At 38.3% G+C, this 16,582-nt stretch overlaps 1 protein-coding gene and 1 long non-coding RNA gene across 3 annotated transcripts; one reads left to right on the top strand and one right to left on the bottom strand.

Annotated features, from left to right (window-relative positions):
• The first annotated feature begins 2,525 nt into the window (after positions 1–2,525).
• On the top strand, positions 2,526–13,708 carry rbm17 (RNA binding motif protein 17). Of its 2 annotated transcripts, none has more exons than XM_083528606.1 (13): positions 2,526–2,683; positions 3,237–3,365; positions 4,579–4,695; positions 4,831–4,997; positions 5,113–5,222; positions 6,633–6,683; positions 7,182–7,311; positions 8,012–8,163; positions 8,337–8,393; positions 8,780–8,850; positions 9,781–9,879; positions 11,223–11,295; positions 13,284–13,708. In XM_083528606.1, exons 2-13 carry the CDS (start codon positions 3,243–3,245, stop codon positions 13,385–13,387), a joined length of 1,254 nt encoding a protein of 417 aa, XP_083384732.1. In that variant the 5' UTR covers positions 2,526–2,683; positions 3,237–3,242; the 3' UTR covers positions 13,388–13,708. The 2 variants fall into 2 exon arrangements, with proteins under 2 accessions (XP_083384732.1, XP_083384731.1); XM_083528605.1 differs by having other exon boundaries at positions 8,777–8,850.
• LOC310719245 lies at positions 10,814–15,025 on the bottom strand. Its single transcript, XR_014531412.1, has 2 exons — positions 14,809–15,025; positions 10,814–14,764 (listed from the first exon to the last, which is right to left on the bottom strand). It is a non-coding gene; the product is annotated as an uncharacterized lncRNA (long non-coding RNA).
• Positions 15,026–16,582: the final 1,557 nt, after the last annotated feature.

Below are 16,582 nucleotides of genomic sequence, written 5' to 3'. Positions count from 1 at the left end.
ACATCTATGCCATGTTTTGTTTTTTCTCAAAAAACCTAATCCGTACTTGATTTTCCACACGCACCACCACCCACAGTGCTGTCAATCACTCCGTGGTTTTAATTCATTTTGTTCTGGGCAAACTCCAGGCACTCCAAAGATAAATCTATTCTGAAATGCTCAAACCGGATAATCCGGCACCAACATCCAACCCACTGGAATCACGTTTCTTGTTTTTTTACATATGCTTGACATAAACCCCACAGGTTTTCTCAAAGTCAAAAAGGGGATCTACAGATCTACAGATAGTTACGAAGCAAGTTTTAAGCACATCAATTCCATGAATTCTTCAGTAAAGAAAAATGAACACAACTGCACACAAGCCTGTACAAATCTGACCTCGAGGAACAGCATTCCATTTTAACACATAATGAGTAACATTGCACTGCTTGCTGGCAACAGTTTCATTGCAGCAATTACATAAGAACTAATTATTTTATTCCCTCTAATTGACTACTTTTTTTTTTTTTTTCTGTACAGACAAACTTCACACAGTGATTTCATGAATGTGGATTTTTAAAGCACATGCTCTGCATTGATAAGGAATGTATTTACAGACTATGTACTGCAATTAATACAAGATTATATTGCCATATCCGGCTGATACTGTACACAGTATATCCAAATAATGTTCCTCCAGGACTTACACAAACAACTACGAACTAATAAGACACAGGTCTAAACAGGGCTACATAAAGTAGGCAATTAACATAACATTAGTGCATTATTAACTTAACATAAAGTACAATCATGACTGATCAGTACACAGTTTTAGTGTGGAATAATGGGCATAAATGATATTACAATGTGATCATCAGTGCTGTAAATGTGAACATAACATAACATAACATAACATAACTAGTTAGCAGCAGGTTGTTGATTTAGAATGTAGTTTCATATGACAGCAGAACAATATCTAAAAACATGCCGATACGGGCAGGAGCTTTAGTTCATGTTCACACCAAACAATTGGAAAAATGGCCAGGTGATGTCTCCTTTTTCAATCTAGCTGAAATTGTGATCAAGTTCTTTTTTTAGCTGATGAAACAAAAGCTATAACTAGAACTATATAAACTGAATTGATTAATCAATTTCTTCAGCAATTTGAGCTACAGGAATTACTACTGAGCTACTGTTGCTTCTTCAGGCCACTTTTGATAGACACTGACCACTGCAGACCAGCGACACTCCACAAGAGCTGCAGTTTTGGAGATGCTCTGACCCAGTCGTCAAGCAATCACAATTTTGTGCTTGTCAAACTCGTTTAAATCCTTACCCTCGCCCATTTTTCCTGCTTCTAACACACACACACACACACACACACACACACACACACACACCCTTCACTTTTTTCAAATTTGTTATGTTGCAGCTTATAATGCAATAGTTCAGATACTGAAAAAGTGAAAACAGAATTATTATTTTAAATACCACACGTAAGTATTCAGACCCTTTGCAACAACACTAGAAAATTAGCTCAGGTGTCTCCCATTTTTTGCTGAGATGTTTCTACACCTTGATTTGAGCCTACCTGTGAAAATGTTTATTGACTGGACATGATTTGGAAAGGCACACAGAGCAAAAACCAAGCTATGAGCTCAAAGGTGCAAGGCTCAGATCTGGGGAAGGCTGCTAAAAAAATTGAAGATGAAGATTCCTGAAGATTCCTGAAGATTCCCAGGAGCACAATGTCCCTGATCATTTTCAAATGGACACAACCAGGACTCTTCCAAAATCTCTGATCACATGGCCACTCTGAGCTATCAGGGGAGAAGGACCTTAGCAAGAGAGATGACTAAGAACCCAATGATCACTCTGACTGAGCTCCGGAGAACCTGTGTGGAGATGGGACAACCATCACTGCTGCCTCCACCGATCTGGGCTTTATGGCAGAGTGCTTATACAGAAGCCTGAGTGCAAAACCCATGAAAGGCCACTTGAAGTTTGCTACCAAGCAACTGAAGGACACTCAGTCTGTGTGGAACAAGATTCCCGGGTCTGATAAAACCAAGAAAATCAACTGTTTGACCTCAATTCTAAAAGTAATGTCTGGAAGAAATCAGGCATCGCTCGTCATCTGCCCAAAAACATCCCAAAAGTGAAGCATGATGGTAACAGCGTCATGCTGTGGGGTGCTTTTCTGCAGCAGGGACTCAGCAACTGGTCAGGAAGGAAAAAACAGATCTAAAGGAAAGCTGAATAGCGCAAAGTACAGATATATTCTAAAATAATACCTGTTTCACAGGCCTCTGGACTTTAGACTGGGTTTAGTTTCCTACATGACAACGATAATAAGCACACACCTTTGGCTTTCACTTCTCACTTTCACACACTGTGTACACTTGCCCAACGTCTGGGATTTTGTAAGATTCGAGTCAGGTGTTTGATTTACCAATTATCAAGCAGATGCTAATGATCATCAGTTTCATATTTAGGTTAAAACACCTAGTCATTAACTGAATCAACGCTCCTGTGTAAGTGTTAGATTTCACCACTAGAGGGCAACAGAGAGACGAGTAAAAGCTGACGGTCGGCTTTGCGTCCACGGCTGATGACGTTGTATTGGCGCGACAACAATGCGAAGGCGCTGTTCAAGCTAGCATGGTGTTCCGATTTACTGGAATATTTTGATCTCTGACTTTTGGTTTGTATTATTTTGGATTTGTTTTACTTAGACTAAAAGTCGAGTCGTTTTTTGTTTGTTGATTTGTTTCTTGTTTGGTTTGTTTGCTTGTTTTTTTTTTCGTTCTGCTAGTTAAGGCTATTGCTAAGTTTTAAATGCTAGACTCATTAACGCTGTATTGTTATGGGGGAAATGTGTATAATAATGCTCGATATTTAATACAATATTTAATGTATTCGGGGTTTTTAATTATAGCTAGAAAAAAAGTATGTGTGCATGTGAGTATTGTGTAACAAACCAATGTTAGTTATCATTGTTGAAGTGCCCATTGCACTACATGATTAATAAACTATTCTGAATCTTTAGCTCCATAAACACACCAAAACTTTACATTCTGTGTGTTCCTCAAAAAGAGTGACTCCACACACACACACACACACACACACACACACACACACACACACACACACACACACACACTCTTCTACAGTTTAATTCACTGAATTGGATACATTATTTTTCAACGTTACATAATTCTTTGTGTGTGTGTGTGTGTGTGTGTGTGTGTATGTAGGCGAACATGTCTCTGTATGATGATTTGGGGGTTGCCACCAGCGATGCGAAAACTGAAGGCTGGTCGAAGAACTTCAAACTGCTGCAGTCGCAGCTTAAAGTGAAGAAAGCAGCCCTGACACAGGCAAAGGTACAGGGGGTTTGTGCATCATTTTTTTGGGATGAGAGTCGATAAATGAAAGGGTAACGGGATAAAATAAAAACTTCTAGTGATGGTTATGTGAGGACCATTAATGCACTTAAAGTATGTGATTGTTTCCCAGGGTTTGGAAGGATCATTTCATAAATTCTGTCACAAACATGCAAAAAGAAAAGTTATTTGTTTGTTAATTATTCCTTCATTTACAGAGTATGTTTTTGAGCAGTGTTCAACGCAACCTTGAATTGTTTCGTTTACAGCATAATAAACTGCCTGGCATGGCAATGACTCAATTAAAGGGCTGACATTTGGAATGAAAATGTGGCTGTCTTTGCCAGCTATCATTGAATCATGAAAAAATGGTTCACTGATGCCACGTTTTGCTTTGACATTTCAAAAACCTTAAGTATCAACGTAAAAATGAAACCAAAAGCGTTAAAGCCATTGAATTGTCTAAGCGATATTCATTAGAGGTCGACTGATAGTGGATTTTATCGATACATGTTTCTAGATTGGATCGTACTCAAAGATAACCGATTAATCAACCAATAGTTTTTAAAATGGATACTGGATAAAATAACACTCCATGTAAATAGTACTCAACTTTATTACAAGAAATAAAAAAACAGTACTGAATCATGAAAATGTGCTAAATTAAATAAATAGGAATATATTATTTAATATAGTATATATAATGTATAAATATAATATAGCAGTCTCATATAAACATGATATTAACAAGGCTTTAGTGATTCGCCTCTAGAGGCCGCTCTCGTAATAAAAGTGGACCTTCTCAGTCTAGCAATGGATGCAAGCCATCAGTTTGGATTTTTGCTGATAGTTCTTTTGGTGCTGATTATTGGCAAAACCAAACTGCATGACATGAACAGCAGAAATGCTTTTATCATTATAAAGTCTTGACCCTAGAATTTTGAGACCTGCAAATGCTCTCCCATATTTTCTGATAAATCAGACATTTGCATATTGGAACCTGGTTGGCTTTTATATATTATGACCCTGTAATTGTTTAATGCTGATCTAGCTCAAGAATGAGGCAAAAGCCTGTGCGGTACATTTATTTTTATTTTTACATTTTTTTTTCTTGGATTTACCATAAAATGTGTTCTTAGTTCAAAATTTTATGATTTTAACGTTTCGCTTCTATTTAACTATATATTTAATCTTTTTTTTTTTTTTTTTGTAGACGCAGAGGATGCGGCAGTCAAATGTTCTGGCTCCAGTTATCGATCTGAAGCGGGGAAGCAGTGTAGATGACAGACAGATCTCAGACACGCCTCCACACACAGCAACAGGGTTAAAGGTGAGAAGCGAGCAGGTCAAGCGCATGTGCAGGATTCTTTATTTAGAGCTTTTTACACTGTGGCACTGAGGTCTGTCAAACATCATCATGTTAGTATTCTTAATGCATTTAACTTAACGTGTTTTTGTGGGGTAGGACCCTGCACCTGCCGCCTTTTCTTCAAGCGATGTCCTGATTCCGCTCGCTGACGAGTACGATCCCATGTTTCCCAACGACTATGAGAAAGTATTAAAACGTCAGCGAGAAGAGCGGCAGAGGCAGAGAGAGCAGGAGCGGCAGAAGGAGATCGAGGAGAGGGAGAAGTACGTCCGCATGCGCAACAACAATCTTACAACCCACACCTATGGACTGGAGATTGTTATTTCACAGGTCATGTCTGGTGTGTTTCTTTATTTTTATTTCTTTATTTTTTTGTAGGAAGCGTAAAGAGCGTCATGAAGGAGGAGCACCAAGCGGTTTCTCTCGCTTCCCTGCAGAGGCCGAGTCTGATGAAGAAGAGGACTATGAGAAAGAGAAGAGGAAGAGAAGTGGGTGTTTCCTAAAACTTCTGCACTGTTTACACTGTGTTTCTCTCACTTAATAAATTTTTTTATATCCCCTTTGTAAGGAAATGATCTCAAAAAAGAGGACAGTTACTTGGATTTTTTTCAAAATACTCCAACAATCAAAGAACGAAAAAAAATTGGTAGGAAGGTAGATATTTAGATAGATAGGGAAGTAGATTTAGGTAGGTAGGAAGATATTAATGTAGGAAGGTGGATATTTGGGTAAGTAGGTAGATATTTAGTTATGTAGGTAGATATTTGGGTAGGTAGGAAGCTATATAGGTTGATATTTAGGTAGGTAGGTAGGCAGATCATCAGAGGTGTGTAGGTAGGTAGGTAGATAAAAAAATAAATTATTAGGTAAATATTTAGGTAGGTTGGAAGGTCGGTAGCTATATAGATAGACATTTAGGTAGGTAGGTAGGTAGGTAGGTAGGTAGGTAGGTATATAGATAAATAGATATGTAGGTAGATAGAAATATAGATAGATAAGTATATGATTAGGTAGGTAGATATAAGTGTATAGATGGACAGATGGATCGATAGATGGATAGATAGATGGATGGACAGATAGACAGATGGACAGATAGATAGATGGACAGATGGATAGATGGACAGATGGATAGATAGACGGACAGAAGGATAGGTCAGCAGGTAGATATCTAGGTTGGTAGATGGGTATATAGAGAGATATGTAGGTAGATAGATAGATATATACCGTAATTTCCGGACTATTAAGCGCACCTATATATAAGCCGCATGAATTTGACAAAGATTTTTATTTTGAACATAAATAAGCCGCACCTGTCTATAAGTCTAGACTGAAACTAATAACCTTTACACAGGCTTTAACGAAAGACAGTGTCTGTAACACGGCTTTAATCTAAACAGTAGCCTACCAAGAAAGTCATTGTTCACTGTCTTCCTCCTTCCTTTCACAACAATTTCTCTCGGGAGTTTTTCTTTTGGCATCGTCGTGCGTTTAAAAATCACCATCTGTGAAGCTTTTCTCCCGATGCCGTGCAGCTCAGAACACAGAAGTGCATTTTTTAATGCATTAGAATGTTTTAAATGAATGCGTCTGATTTGATATAAACGGTAGATAATTATGTAGGTAGATACATAGATATTCAGGTAGGCAGGTAGATATTTAGGTTGGTAGGTAAGTAGGTAGGTGGCTAGATAGGTAGATATTTAGGTAGGTAGGTGGCTAGATAGGTAGATATTTAGGTAGGTAGGTGGCTAGATAGGTAGATATTTAGGTAGGTAGGTGGCTAGATAGGTAGATATTTAGGTAGGTAGGCAGGCGTATAATCAGAGGTGGTTCTTGAACACAATTCTACTTTTCAGCCAGTATGTATTATTTCTGATTGTTGTCTTGTTTGCACACAGATATGGGAGGAGCCGCAATTGCACCTCCATCATCTCTAGTCGAGAAGGACTGTAAGTAAATTTTATAGTTAATGTTTCATCTGTGTGTGTACAGTTGTAGTGTGTAAATATGCCGTACAGGTTTGCTAATATCGGACACGTCTCACTTTGTGTTTTAGTGCATGCTGTAGTTACCTGTTACTTTCTTATTAAATCATGCAAAGGTTTCAAAATTATAAACTGTAGAAGTGAACATACACATGAACACTGTTTCAAACTGTACTATGTCACTTTGCCACTTGGAGCATCTGTAGTGGTTTTGGATGTCATGGTGATGTTAAAGACTGTCATTACTTGTTAAAAAAAAAATCACTCGCCTGTCATTGTATTCTTGTCTTCACCATCTTATCCAGCAACCTTTTGCTGTGTGTTTGTATTATTATATATTATAGTTTCTATATTTGAGTTTCCTGACAAAGTGATAACAGAAAGCAGAACGAAGCGCTCGTGTTTGCAAGCGTCAGTCAGTTTGAAATTGAGTCTGTGAATGAAATTCTCTGATTTCATTAGCAACGTTGTACTCGAATGAAGATGAAAGTCGTCAGCGGTCCAAAGCAGCGATCCCGCCTCCTGTTTTTGAGGACTCTGAGAGACCTCGCTCGCCTCCGGGACCCACCAGCTCCTTCCTGGCAAACATGGGGTCAGTGCCACTGCTTATTCCTTAATCTTATCTGCTTGTTCTTGCCTCATTTTACAACTTGTAATGCTACATGTTCATGAATACTTGAACAAAGAATAAAAGCAGAAGAGCATAGCATGTACAGTACATCATTAGATAATCCTTAATGAGAGATCTGTAGAGAATGCAACGTGAATCATTTTCCCAATGGCAGTTAAACAAGACACGTCTTGTCCTGACTCTTGACAAGACACTGACAGCATGTTGCCACATGTTGTACAGCATAAAAGAACAGCGCAATAAAATGCTTTCGCTTATCCAAAGCTGGATTCAGAGCATAGGTCAGTAGTGATACAGTGCTCCAGGAGCAGAGAAGGTCAGGAGACCTGAATCTTAAAAAAAAAATAAGGACATAGATAAGACATAGACAGTGGTAGCAACGCTGGAAATTATATACGCTTATTTTTTATTTATTTAAATACAATTGGAACCCTGCTCTTTAAGCACATTGAGTTTAACTCTAGCAGTCCGTTAAAAAAACACACACACACACACACACACACGAGGCAGAAGTTTGTAGGTTAATGAAAGTTTAAGTAGGATGTGGCAACCTTTGGGTAAACGCAGTTAGCAAGGATCACGATCACCCGATATTTATTTTCCAGACCACCGTGTATGCTTGACAATGGATGTATTGTGTGTGCGTGCTTGTCTCCTGCAGGGGGACTGTGGCTCACAAGATTATGCAGAAATACGGCTTTCGGGAAGGCCAGGGCCTGGGCAAGCATGAACAGGGCCTGAGTACTGCTCTGTCAGTGGAAAAAACAAGCAAACGGGGTGGGAAGATCATCATCGGAGACTCGACAGAAAAGCGTGAGCTTACACATTCAGTCAGACACACACTAATCATGCTAATCACACTCATTTACTGTTATACACATTATTAAAAAAAAAATTGGTTAACTATAGTTCTGTTTTAATTTGTTCAATGGAATAATATTCAGGTTTAATTATTTGTGGACTCCGTGTGTCTGTGTGTTTCTTAGCCGGAGTATCCAGTCAAAATGCAGCTGACGTGCCTGGCTTTATTCCAGCAGCAGCAGGTTTGGCTTCTGTAGTGCATTACACTCAAAGCTACACATCAGGCCTTTGTTTTTTCCCATGCAGATATCCAAAAGTCATTACTTTGTATCATACTTGCTATAGATAATAATAATGAGGCTAAAACCTCATGAAACCTCAAAAGGAATCCCATCCTTATCTGGGTGCCACCAAATGTCCATTCTAAATAGTTTTACGATCACTATAATTGCAGTTTTAAGCCATTGTAGCAGGCTGTTAATATTACAGCTCAAATTCATCATCATAGTTTTTGAGTTGCTCAGTAACTTCATAATACTCAATACTCAGCTTCTGTCTCTTCTTTTTGGAAGGAACAGTTGCACTGTAATATGTAAAAAACGTTCCTGCTGCATTCTTTCGTTAGCAGACGCGAAGAAGAATGATGTCAACCCCCTGACTGAGATCCTCAAGTGCCCTACAAAGGTGGTGTTATTGCGGGTAAGTGGCATGGACATAATGCACAAGCCCTGTTTGGAGAAAACCAAATACACCATATCATTATAGCACAAACACCTCATACCAACGGCCAAGCACGGTGGTGAATGGGCGATGTTTCTGGCTTGTTTAGCAGCCACTGGATATGGGCAACTTGCAGCCATTGAGCTGGGCATGATCTCTGTATTTTTTCAAAGTATATTAGAGTTAGATATGAGGTCATCTCTCTGACAACTAGAGCTTGGCCGAAATCGTGTCATGCAACAGGACAATGATCCCATGCAGACAGCAACTCTACAGCAGACTGACTGAAAAAGAACAGAATCAAGGTGTTGCATTGGTCCAGACCTCAACCCGTCTGAAATGCTGTGGCAGGACCTTAAAGAGAGCTGTGCAGAAACAAATGCCCACAAACCTCAATGAACTGAAGCAACACTGTTAAGAAAACTGAGCCAGAATTCTTTCCCAACAATGTGAGAGATTGATAGTCATACAGAACACCATTGCTTCAGGTTCTTCCTGCTTAAAGTGGTTCTACAAGCAGTTGAATTATGTGCAACTTTTACCACACATGATTTCATCATTCTGGCTTTTGTCTTTGTAATAAGTAATGACGCAGTGTAATATGGTGTTGTTCATCTGAAGTTGTATTTCTATTTTGAAATTATAAGATGTCCGGATTAGTAAAAATATAGAATTCATAGTGTTGCATAACATTTGCATTTACATTTTATGGCATTTGGTGGCTGCCTTTATCCAGAGCGACCAGAGGTGGCAGCTTGGTGTGGCTGGGATTTCCAAAGTGACCCAAAAATCCAAAATGACCCATAGAGGGTGCACTTTCATTTTAACATCTATCTGTCTGTCTATCTCTCTATCTATCTATCCAACTTTTGTATGCTGTAATGAAGAGGTTACATTGTGTGTTTGTAGAACATGGTGGGAAGAGGAGAGGTGGATGAAGACCTAGAGGCTGAAACTAAAGAGGAATGTGAGAAATACGGCAAAGTCATCAAGTGTGTTATCTTTGAGGTGAGCGATTGGTCATTTGTGTGTAGAAAGCTGATGCGAGTGAGTGCACTTACATTCTGTCTGGACAAATGTATTTTGTTAGTTAATTTTACAATCAACTGTACAGTAAGCTGGGAAAAGCCTTTCTCAAAACTTTCTTTTGCCTCAATGGACCATTATCACTTCAGGCTCACTTTGCATGAAAATCCCATTCCTGCCCGCTGCTGCAGAAATTCCTTTCGCAGTTATTTTGTACAAGTTAAATAGATTGTAATAAAAAATAAAACTTGCACTGTGAAAGAGTGCTTTCAGAGCCACGGGTTGCACATCACCATTTAATCCCATTCAACTTGTTTAGAGTCCGATTAGGAGCACATGCGTATAACTCGCGTCCAGCTTAGTGCTTCATTTTCTGCACAAATAATATGTTGCAAAAAAATAAAATAAAAGTGATGCCCTAAAGCAGTGGTCCCCAACTTCCAGGGCCGCGGACCGGCACCGGTTCGTGGGTCAATTGGTACCGGGCCGCACAGAAAGAATAAATAACTTAGATTTTTTTAATTTTATTTATCTGGTTCTGTTTGTTTTATTTTGGAAAATGACCGGATTTTCTCCGCCACATCTGTCTATGACTCACTCTTGATGCATGTCATGATGCCTCGGTCACATGTCTTACCAACATTCGCTACCTTTTTAAAGGAGCTGCTCCGGCCGCTAACACATAATACATTACCGCTAAATTAAAAACCCCAAGCGAGCAAAATCAACAAAAAACAACATAGTGGATTCACGTTTATTATTATATTTAGAAAATACCAGTTTTTATGCCGGTCATATCATTTTATTTTGTTGTATTTATCCACCACACCTTAAAGGCCGGTCCGTGAAAAATATTGTCTGACATTAATCAGGTCTGTGACGCAAAAAAAGGATGGGGACCACTGCCCTAAAGCTATTTTTATTTTGTTGGAAAAAAAATTCAAAGTGAAAAACGAAAAACTTCATTTTAAATTCATGGTCTACTAGTGAAATGGAGCAATCATAAGATTCGAAAGAGGGAAATGTGGAAATGTGTTAACATATTTGTCAGGATACACAACAAACATGTCATCATACACCAATTGCATGCAAGATCATAGATAGCATGCTCTTATCTTTGAAAGAAATGTTTCAATCTACTTTCAACATTCATTTGTGTACAATCATAAAGCATATTTCAAATTGCATCCATTGACGTACAATTACAGAATGTGTTTTTAAACGCATTTGGTACAAAACAAAATTTGTTGTGAAGTGATTCTTTTTATTGACGTATTCTGTATAATTGTCATCTATAATCATAATCAACCTGCGTGTGTATTCAGATCTCGGATGTGGCAGATGACGAAGCGGTGAGAATATTCCTGGAATTTGAGCGGGTCGAATCGGCCATTAAAGGTAAGCATTTTCCTTTCTATGTTTCTTTCTTTTTTTCTTTCTTTTTTTTTTTTTTTTGGTATGTCTATAAGTGGTATTCTCCAAATGAGGTCCCTCATGTCTTTTCTCACTCATCATTTTCCTTGTCTCTCTTATATCCTTTTGTAATAAGTTACATCACATTCCCTGCAGACTCCTGTTCTCTTGACCCTAACCTTGACAAACCAGTTCATGCTATACATTCATTCATTCATTTGCTTCGACATGCACCATGGAGCTCTGTTGCCGTCTATTAGTAACGTTCGGATGACGTCTCTCCAGAAAATAGAACGTTCAATGATAAACGTCTCAATTTGCGGAATTATTACAACAGACTCGGAACGATGCCTTTTACATGACACACTTAAGGGTCAGAAGTCTGTAATGTCTATAAACAATACAACCTGCACTCTTCTAGGAATGAATGGTCATGAACAGTCATTTCTGTGGCGTGAAGGTGTCAGACACAGGACACAAGGCCAGGAAGTATATTGTCTTTCCTGGGGTTATGGAAAAAAGGAGTCAGGAAATGTTATCTTTAATTAGTATTTTAGTAATAATTCTGCTTCCAGAGATTTCTTCGAGCATTTAAAAGGCTTTGCAATAAGTACATTTTGGTTACTAATTAAATATATACTTGTCCAGCTACAGTATTTCATCTATAAATATTAAGAATCGGGAAAATCCTGTGTAAATTTTATATCGGATTGGAGAATTTGGCAATTTTGATTAGTCAGAAGAAGGAACTGACTGCTGCATTACTACCATATTTTTTTCCCCCTATAATATTTCCTGATATGTTTGTGTCTAATTTGCTCAACTTTATTTTATTTATTTATTTATTTATTTATTTATTTATTTATTTTTAACTATCTATATTTGCTTCACATGAGAAACAATGTCGGAGACAAATTCCTGTTTAAACTTGCCTTTAGTGTCTATAAACAATCATTCCCTCACCAGCTCCTCTCTCTTTATTTTCCTTTCATTGATGAAACGTGAAACAAAAAACCCTCATATTACTAAGAATGGAAAATCCTTTGTCCTGAGGCTCCTTTCATAAAGGTTAATAATACGTTTCTAAAAGGAAATTTCACTCTGATCAATTACATTTTTATTTGATTAATATTTTGAATCTGTTTATTATTATATTTGGATTATTACAAGTCTTATGTGATCCAGCTGTTGCTATTGAGCCAGTACAGAGCCTGTGAAAGGTTGGGAAACACCCAGTCTTTTATGGTGTTTGAGACACATGTATGTTCGTTTTTTATCTTTTGCAACATACAAGGTAAAATGCAAAAACACAGTAAATGACAGCTAAGTTTTTCAGACAGATGAGTCCAAACGTGACATTTCTGCCTTTAAGAAAAGAACTTGTGTAAGATGGAGAACAAGAGAGATGACGTTAACAGACTGCCTCACACGCAAAGACAAACATGGAGGTGGAAGCTTAATAGTTTGGGGTTGTTTTTCCGTTTGAAAGGAAAACGGAACCAACATGGCTACCGTTCCACACTTCAACACCACGCAGTTCCGTCTGGAATGCGGCTCATTGGAACAAACGTCACCATACAACGAGACAATAAAGAAACCGAAGCGTACGTTCGAGCTCTGTAAGCACTATTTAGAGAGCAAACAGTCGACTGGAGTGTTATCTGGTGTGAAACGGCTTGCGCAATCACTGCACCTAAATCCTATTGAACTGCTCGTAGATGAACTGAATCCCAAGAGTAGAAATAAATCTCAACTAGTGAAGTACAACAGTGTGTGTGTAAAGCTGTTCTTCATGCTTATACTGAAGAATATTCTTTTGTATTTATAATAAATATATATCATTTATTTTCTTTTATGTAAAATATCAGGGTTACTTAAGGTTGTAAACGATTGTTCCTGTTTACAGACGCATGTGAGTGGATATGTGCCGTATAACCTGTATCTGGGTGTGTGTGTACATTTTTCTTTTTCAGCCGTGGTGGATCTGAACGGAAGGTATTTTGGAGGTCGAGTGGTTAAAGCCTGCTTCTATAACCTGGACAAATTTCGTGTGTTAGACCTGGGAGAGACGGTGTGAGCCACACGTGCTGCTTAGCAACCCTGACTTTCTGTATGTGAGATTTCCAAGAAATAAAAAAAGTTGACCCTCTTTTTGTACATAGCATGGATGATTTTTTAATTTTTCATTCTCATTTGTTTGATGAACATTAGCATATTTAACCTGTATCATGAAATTTTATTTTTTATTTTTTTATTTGTCATCTGATTCCCTGTGTCTCCAGTTAAGTGTGAATTACGGTGTCCATTACGGTGAACATTTCATTCTCTGAACGACTTTGAATAAAAAACAGAGTGTGTTGTAGAAAGCAGGAAATAAACAGTGTCATTTAGAAACCTACATTTTTTGTTTTTTCCATTTTTCCACACCAGTATTGTAACTTTGGGGATTAGTTTAAAAGACCATTCCTGAGAAATGGGTGCTTGTGGGTAAAGAGTTTAAATATATCTATGAAATGGCTTAACTAAAAGAATGCTTGTTTGTTTTGGGAATCCTGATTATTTAGGCAGATTCTTAAATGTGGATGTTCTTGTAGATATCTCCAGGGTCAAAAAGTTAATGCATTAGTTCTCTTTGCTTTTAATTTTTTGCAATTTTTTTTCCCCTTCCTATTCCAAGATTCATATCGAATTGGTTTATCATGTTCTCTCCAGGCTTGGAGAAAAGCACATGAATGAAAGTAAATGAGTCCTGGTTCTTTTAGTTATGCAATGCCACTCACCTGTTCCCCTGCGAATCCTTTAAAGTAGGGAACCTACATACGACTGATGTCATCTCCGCTCCTGTGAGAGCTTCACACTGTCATCTGCAGACTATTGATAGACCAGAGGCCTGGTTTCTCTCTGTCCCTTTCTTGAGAGGCCATTTCAGTCCATGAGACTTGTGACAAAAGTCTGTAATGCTGTTTTCTGTGTTCCGATGCAATTTTATTCAGTTTATTCACAGGATCGTACGGTTCTGACTCGTAAAAATGATCATCTGGGCTGCGTGAAAATAAATGTCATTGTAGCCGGTGTTTTTTTGTGAACACCGCCATGGGAACAGGGTGGTGAGATTGTAGTTCACTGTGTACTTTGACGTAGTCGAGGGTGTCTCTAATAAGGTAATCAAAGAGTTCACATTATTAGCTCAATGTATAGTGTTTCACAATACACTGCTGAAAAAGGAGTGTGTGGAAGTTGTGTAGTTGTGCTACTTTTCCAAAATAGTGGCACTTATGTACGCTGTTATGAGCCGTATTTGGGGACTTGCTGAAATACCTGTCCCCACCATGGGACTTTTACTTCAGATACGAGAGAAAGGCATCTTCATGTAATCTAAGAACAAGACAGAGAGAAGCGCACAGATGTTTTATAGCTCTAAACAGGGAACGCCGAATTTGTGCTGATGGGATTTCTGATTTAACCTAATCTTAAAAAACGACATTTGTGATCAGTCACTTTAACATTGCTTTTGGTAGCAAAGTGAATGCTTTAAGTATTTTAAGACCGAGGCAGCAGTCTCTAGAGTTTAGCCAGAATGCTAACAAAAATCTAGTGGGCATCTGTCTATGACTGGATACAAACTCAAATCCTAAGGTTACATTGGGCTCAGGCTTATTCAATCTGAACAGTGTAAAAGGACCATGTTATTCTGTACCCATTGTAACTGTATAATTTAACCATGTACTCTTTTATAAATAGTTTTGGCTTTTTTTTTTTTTTTTTTTTTTTTGTCAAATCTGAAAACGTAATTGTAATAATTTTAATTATAGTTGTATTAATTATAATAATTTTATTCACACTCACATTTAAGCGCTTCAGATACTATTTACTATTTTTTAAAGATCCAATTGATCAAGTCTGACCTCTGAAACTTTTACCCGAGGCACTTATAGTCCCAGAATGGCTGGTTTGAGTGTGCTGCTGATCTCTGGACACCAGTCTTTAGAGTTTACACAGATCAGGGCAAGAAACATTGAATGAGTGACAGTTCTGTGGGTGGAAACACCGTATTGATTAGAAAGGTCGCAGGAAATGGCCGAATTCCTCAGATTCCTGTTCTTGACTGACCGGAATGTAACTCGATGTCATCTGCTCTTGTGGCTCATCCACCTCTCAAAGTCTGAGGTCTTGTGCATTCTGAGATTTGTTTCCGCTCACCAAAGTTTGCTTATTTGTGTTTCTATAGACTTCCAGGCAGCTCAGACCAGTCTAGTCTGGTCCTTTTCTTCTGATCTCTGTTTCCCACAAGGTGTTTCAACCTGTAGACCCTCCACTAACAGGATGTGGGTTTTTTTTTTTTTTTCTCGCACCATTCTGTGTAAACTGTGTCTCCTGTGTAAATCTCAGGAGAATGACCCCAATACTAAAACCAACCATTTGGCAACAACATCTATGCCATTGTCAAAGTCACAGAGATTTTTTTTCCATTCTGATATTTGATGGTTGAACTAAAGCACCTGGTCAGTAACGTAAGCGTTGCATAAAACTAACAGATATATAACACTTTATAGGTCGAATAGACATTGTTATAAAAAGTTCAAATGTACTGTAGATTGCCTATGCTTTTTTTCAAGTCCATTGTTTTGTTTGAACAGGCTGTTAGTTCTCCAGTGACTTGGTGTGTATAGAAATATATCATACATTTTCATTTCATTTTAATCTGTTTATTTGACCAGAGTGGCTCCAGATCAAGGAGCATATTCTTTCCACACACACACACACACACACACACACACACACACACACACACACACACACACACACACACACACACACACACACACACACACACACACACACACACACACACACACACACACACACACACACAATTACGCATTCGTTCTCGGGTCGATGCAGAATAGCTACTTATTTGAAAGGTTGGAGGAAACCTGAGAAGCCACATGGTCTCAAAGAACATGGAAGACATCACCGTAACCTGAGCTGAGGACACTGGAAAGACTGGGAATGCTTTCTGCTGGAAAAAAAAAGTCATAGAGGAGCCTTATAGACTGTCTAAAACTTTGAAAGTTTGAGGTCTCAGTGTAGAGGAAATATCAATGTGTATCCACACTACATGCATCATTTTGATGGAATCTGGATGCAGTCTGACTTTCGATTGTCATTGCAGCAGGTGTTAAACCCAGCAGGTCTAAAGTACACAGTGGTCAGAGGTGATGTTGAAGAAGCAGAGGCACTCTACATGTCTACACGTTCACGCGCGGATACG

Source organism: Silurus aristotelis (assembly GCF_946808225.1).
Source record: "Silurus aristotelis genome assembly, chromosome: 24".
Lineage (NCBI taxonomy): Eukaryota > Metazoa > Chordata > Actinopteri > Siluriformes > Siluridae > Silurus > Silurus aristotelis.
The sequence above is the reverse complement of the archived record's forward strand: the minus strand, read 5'-3'. Positions and strand labels throughout refer to the sequence as shown.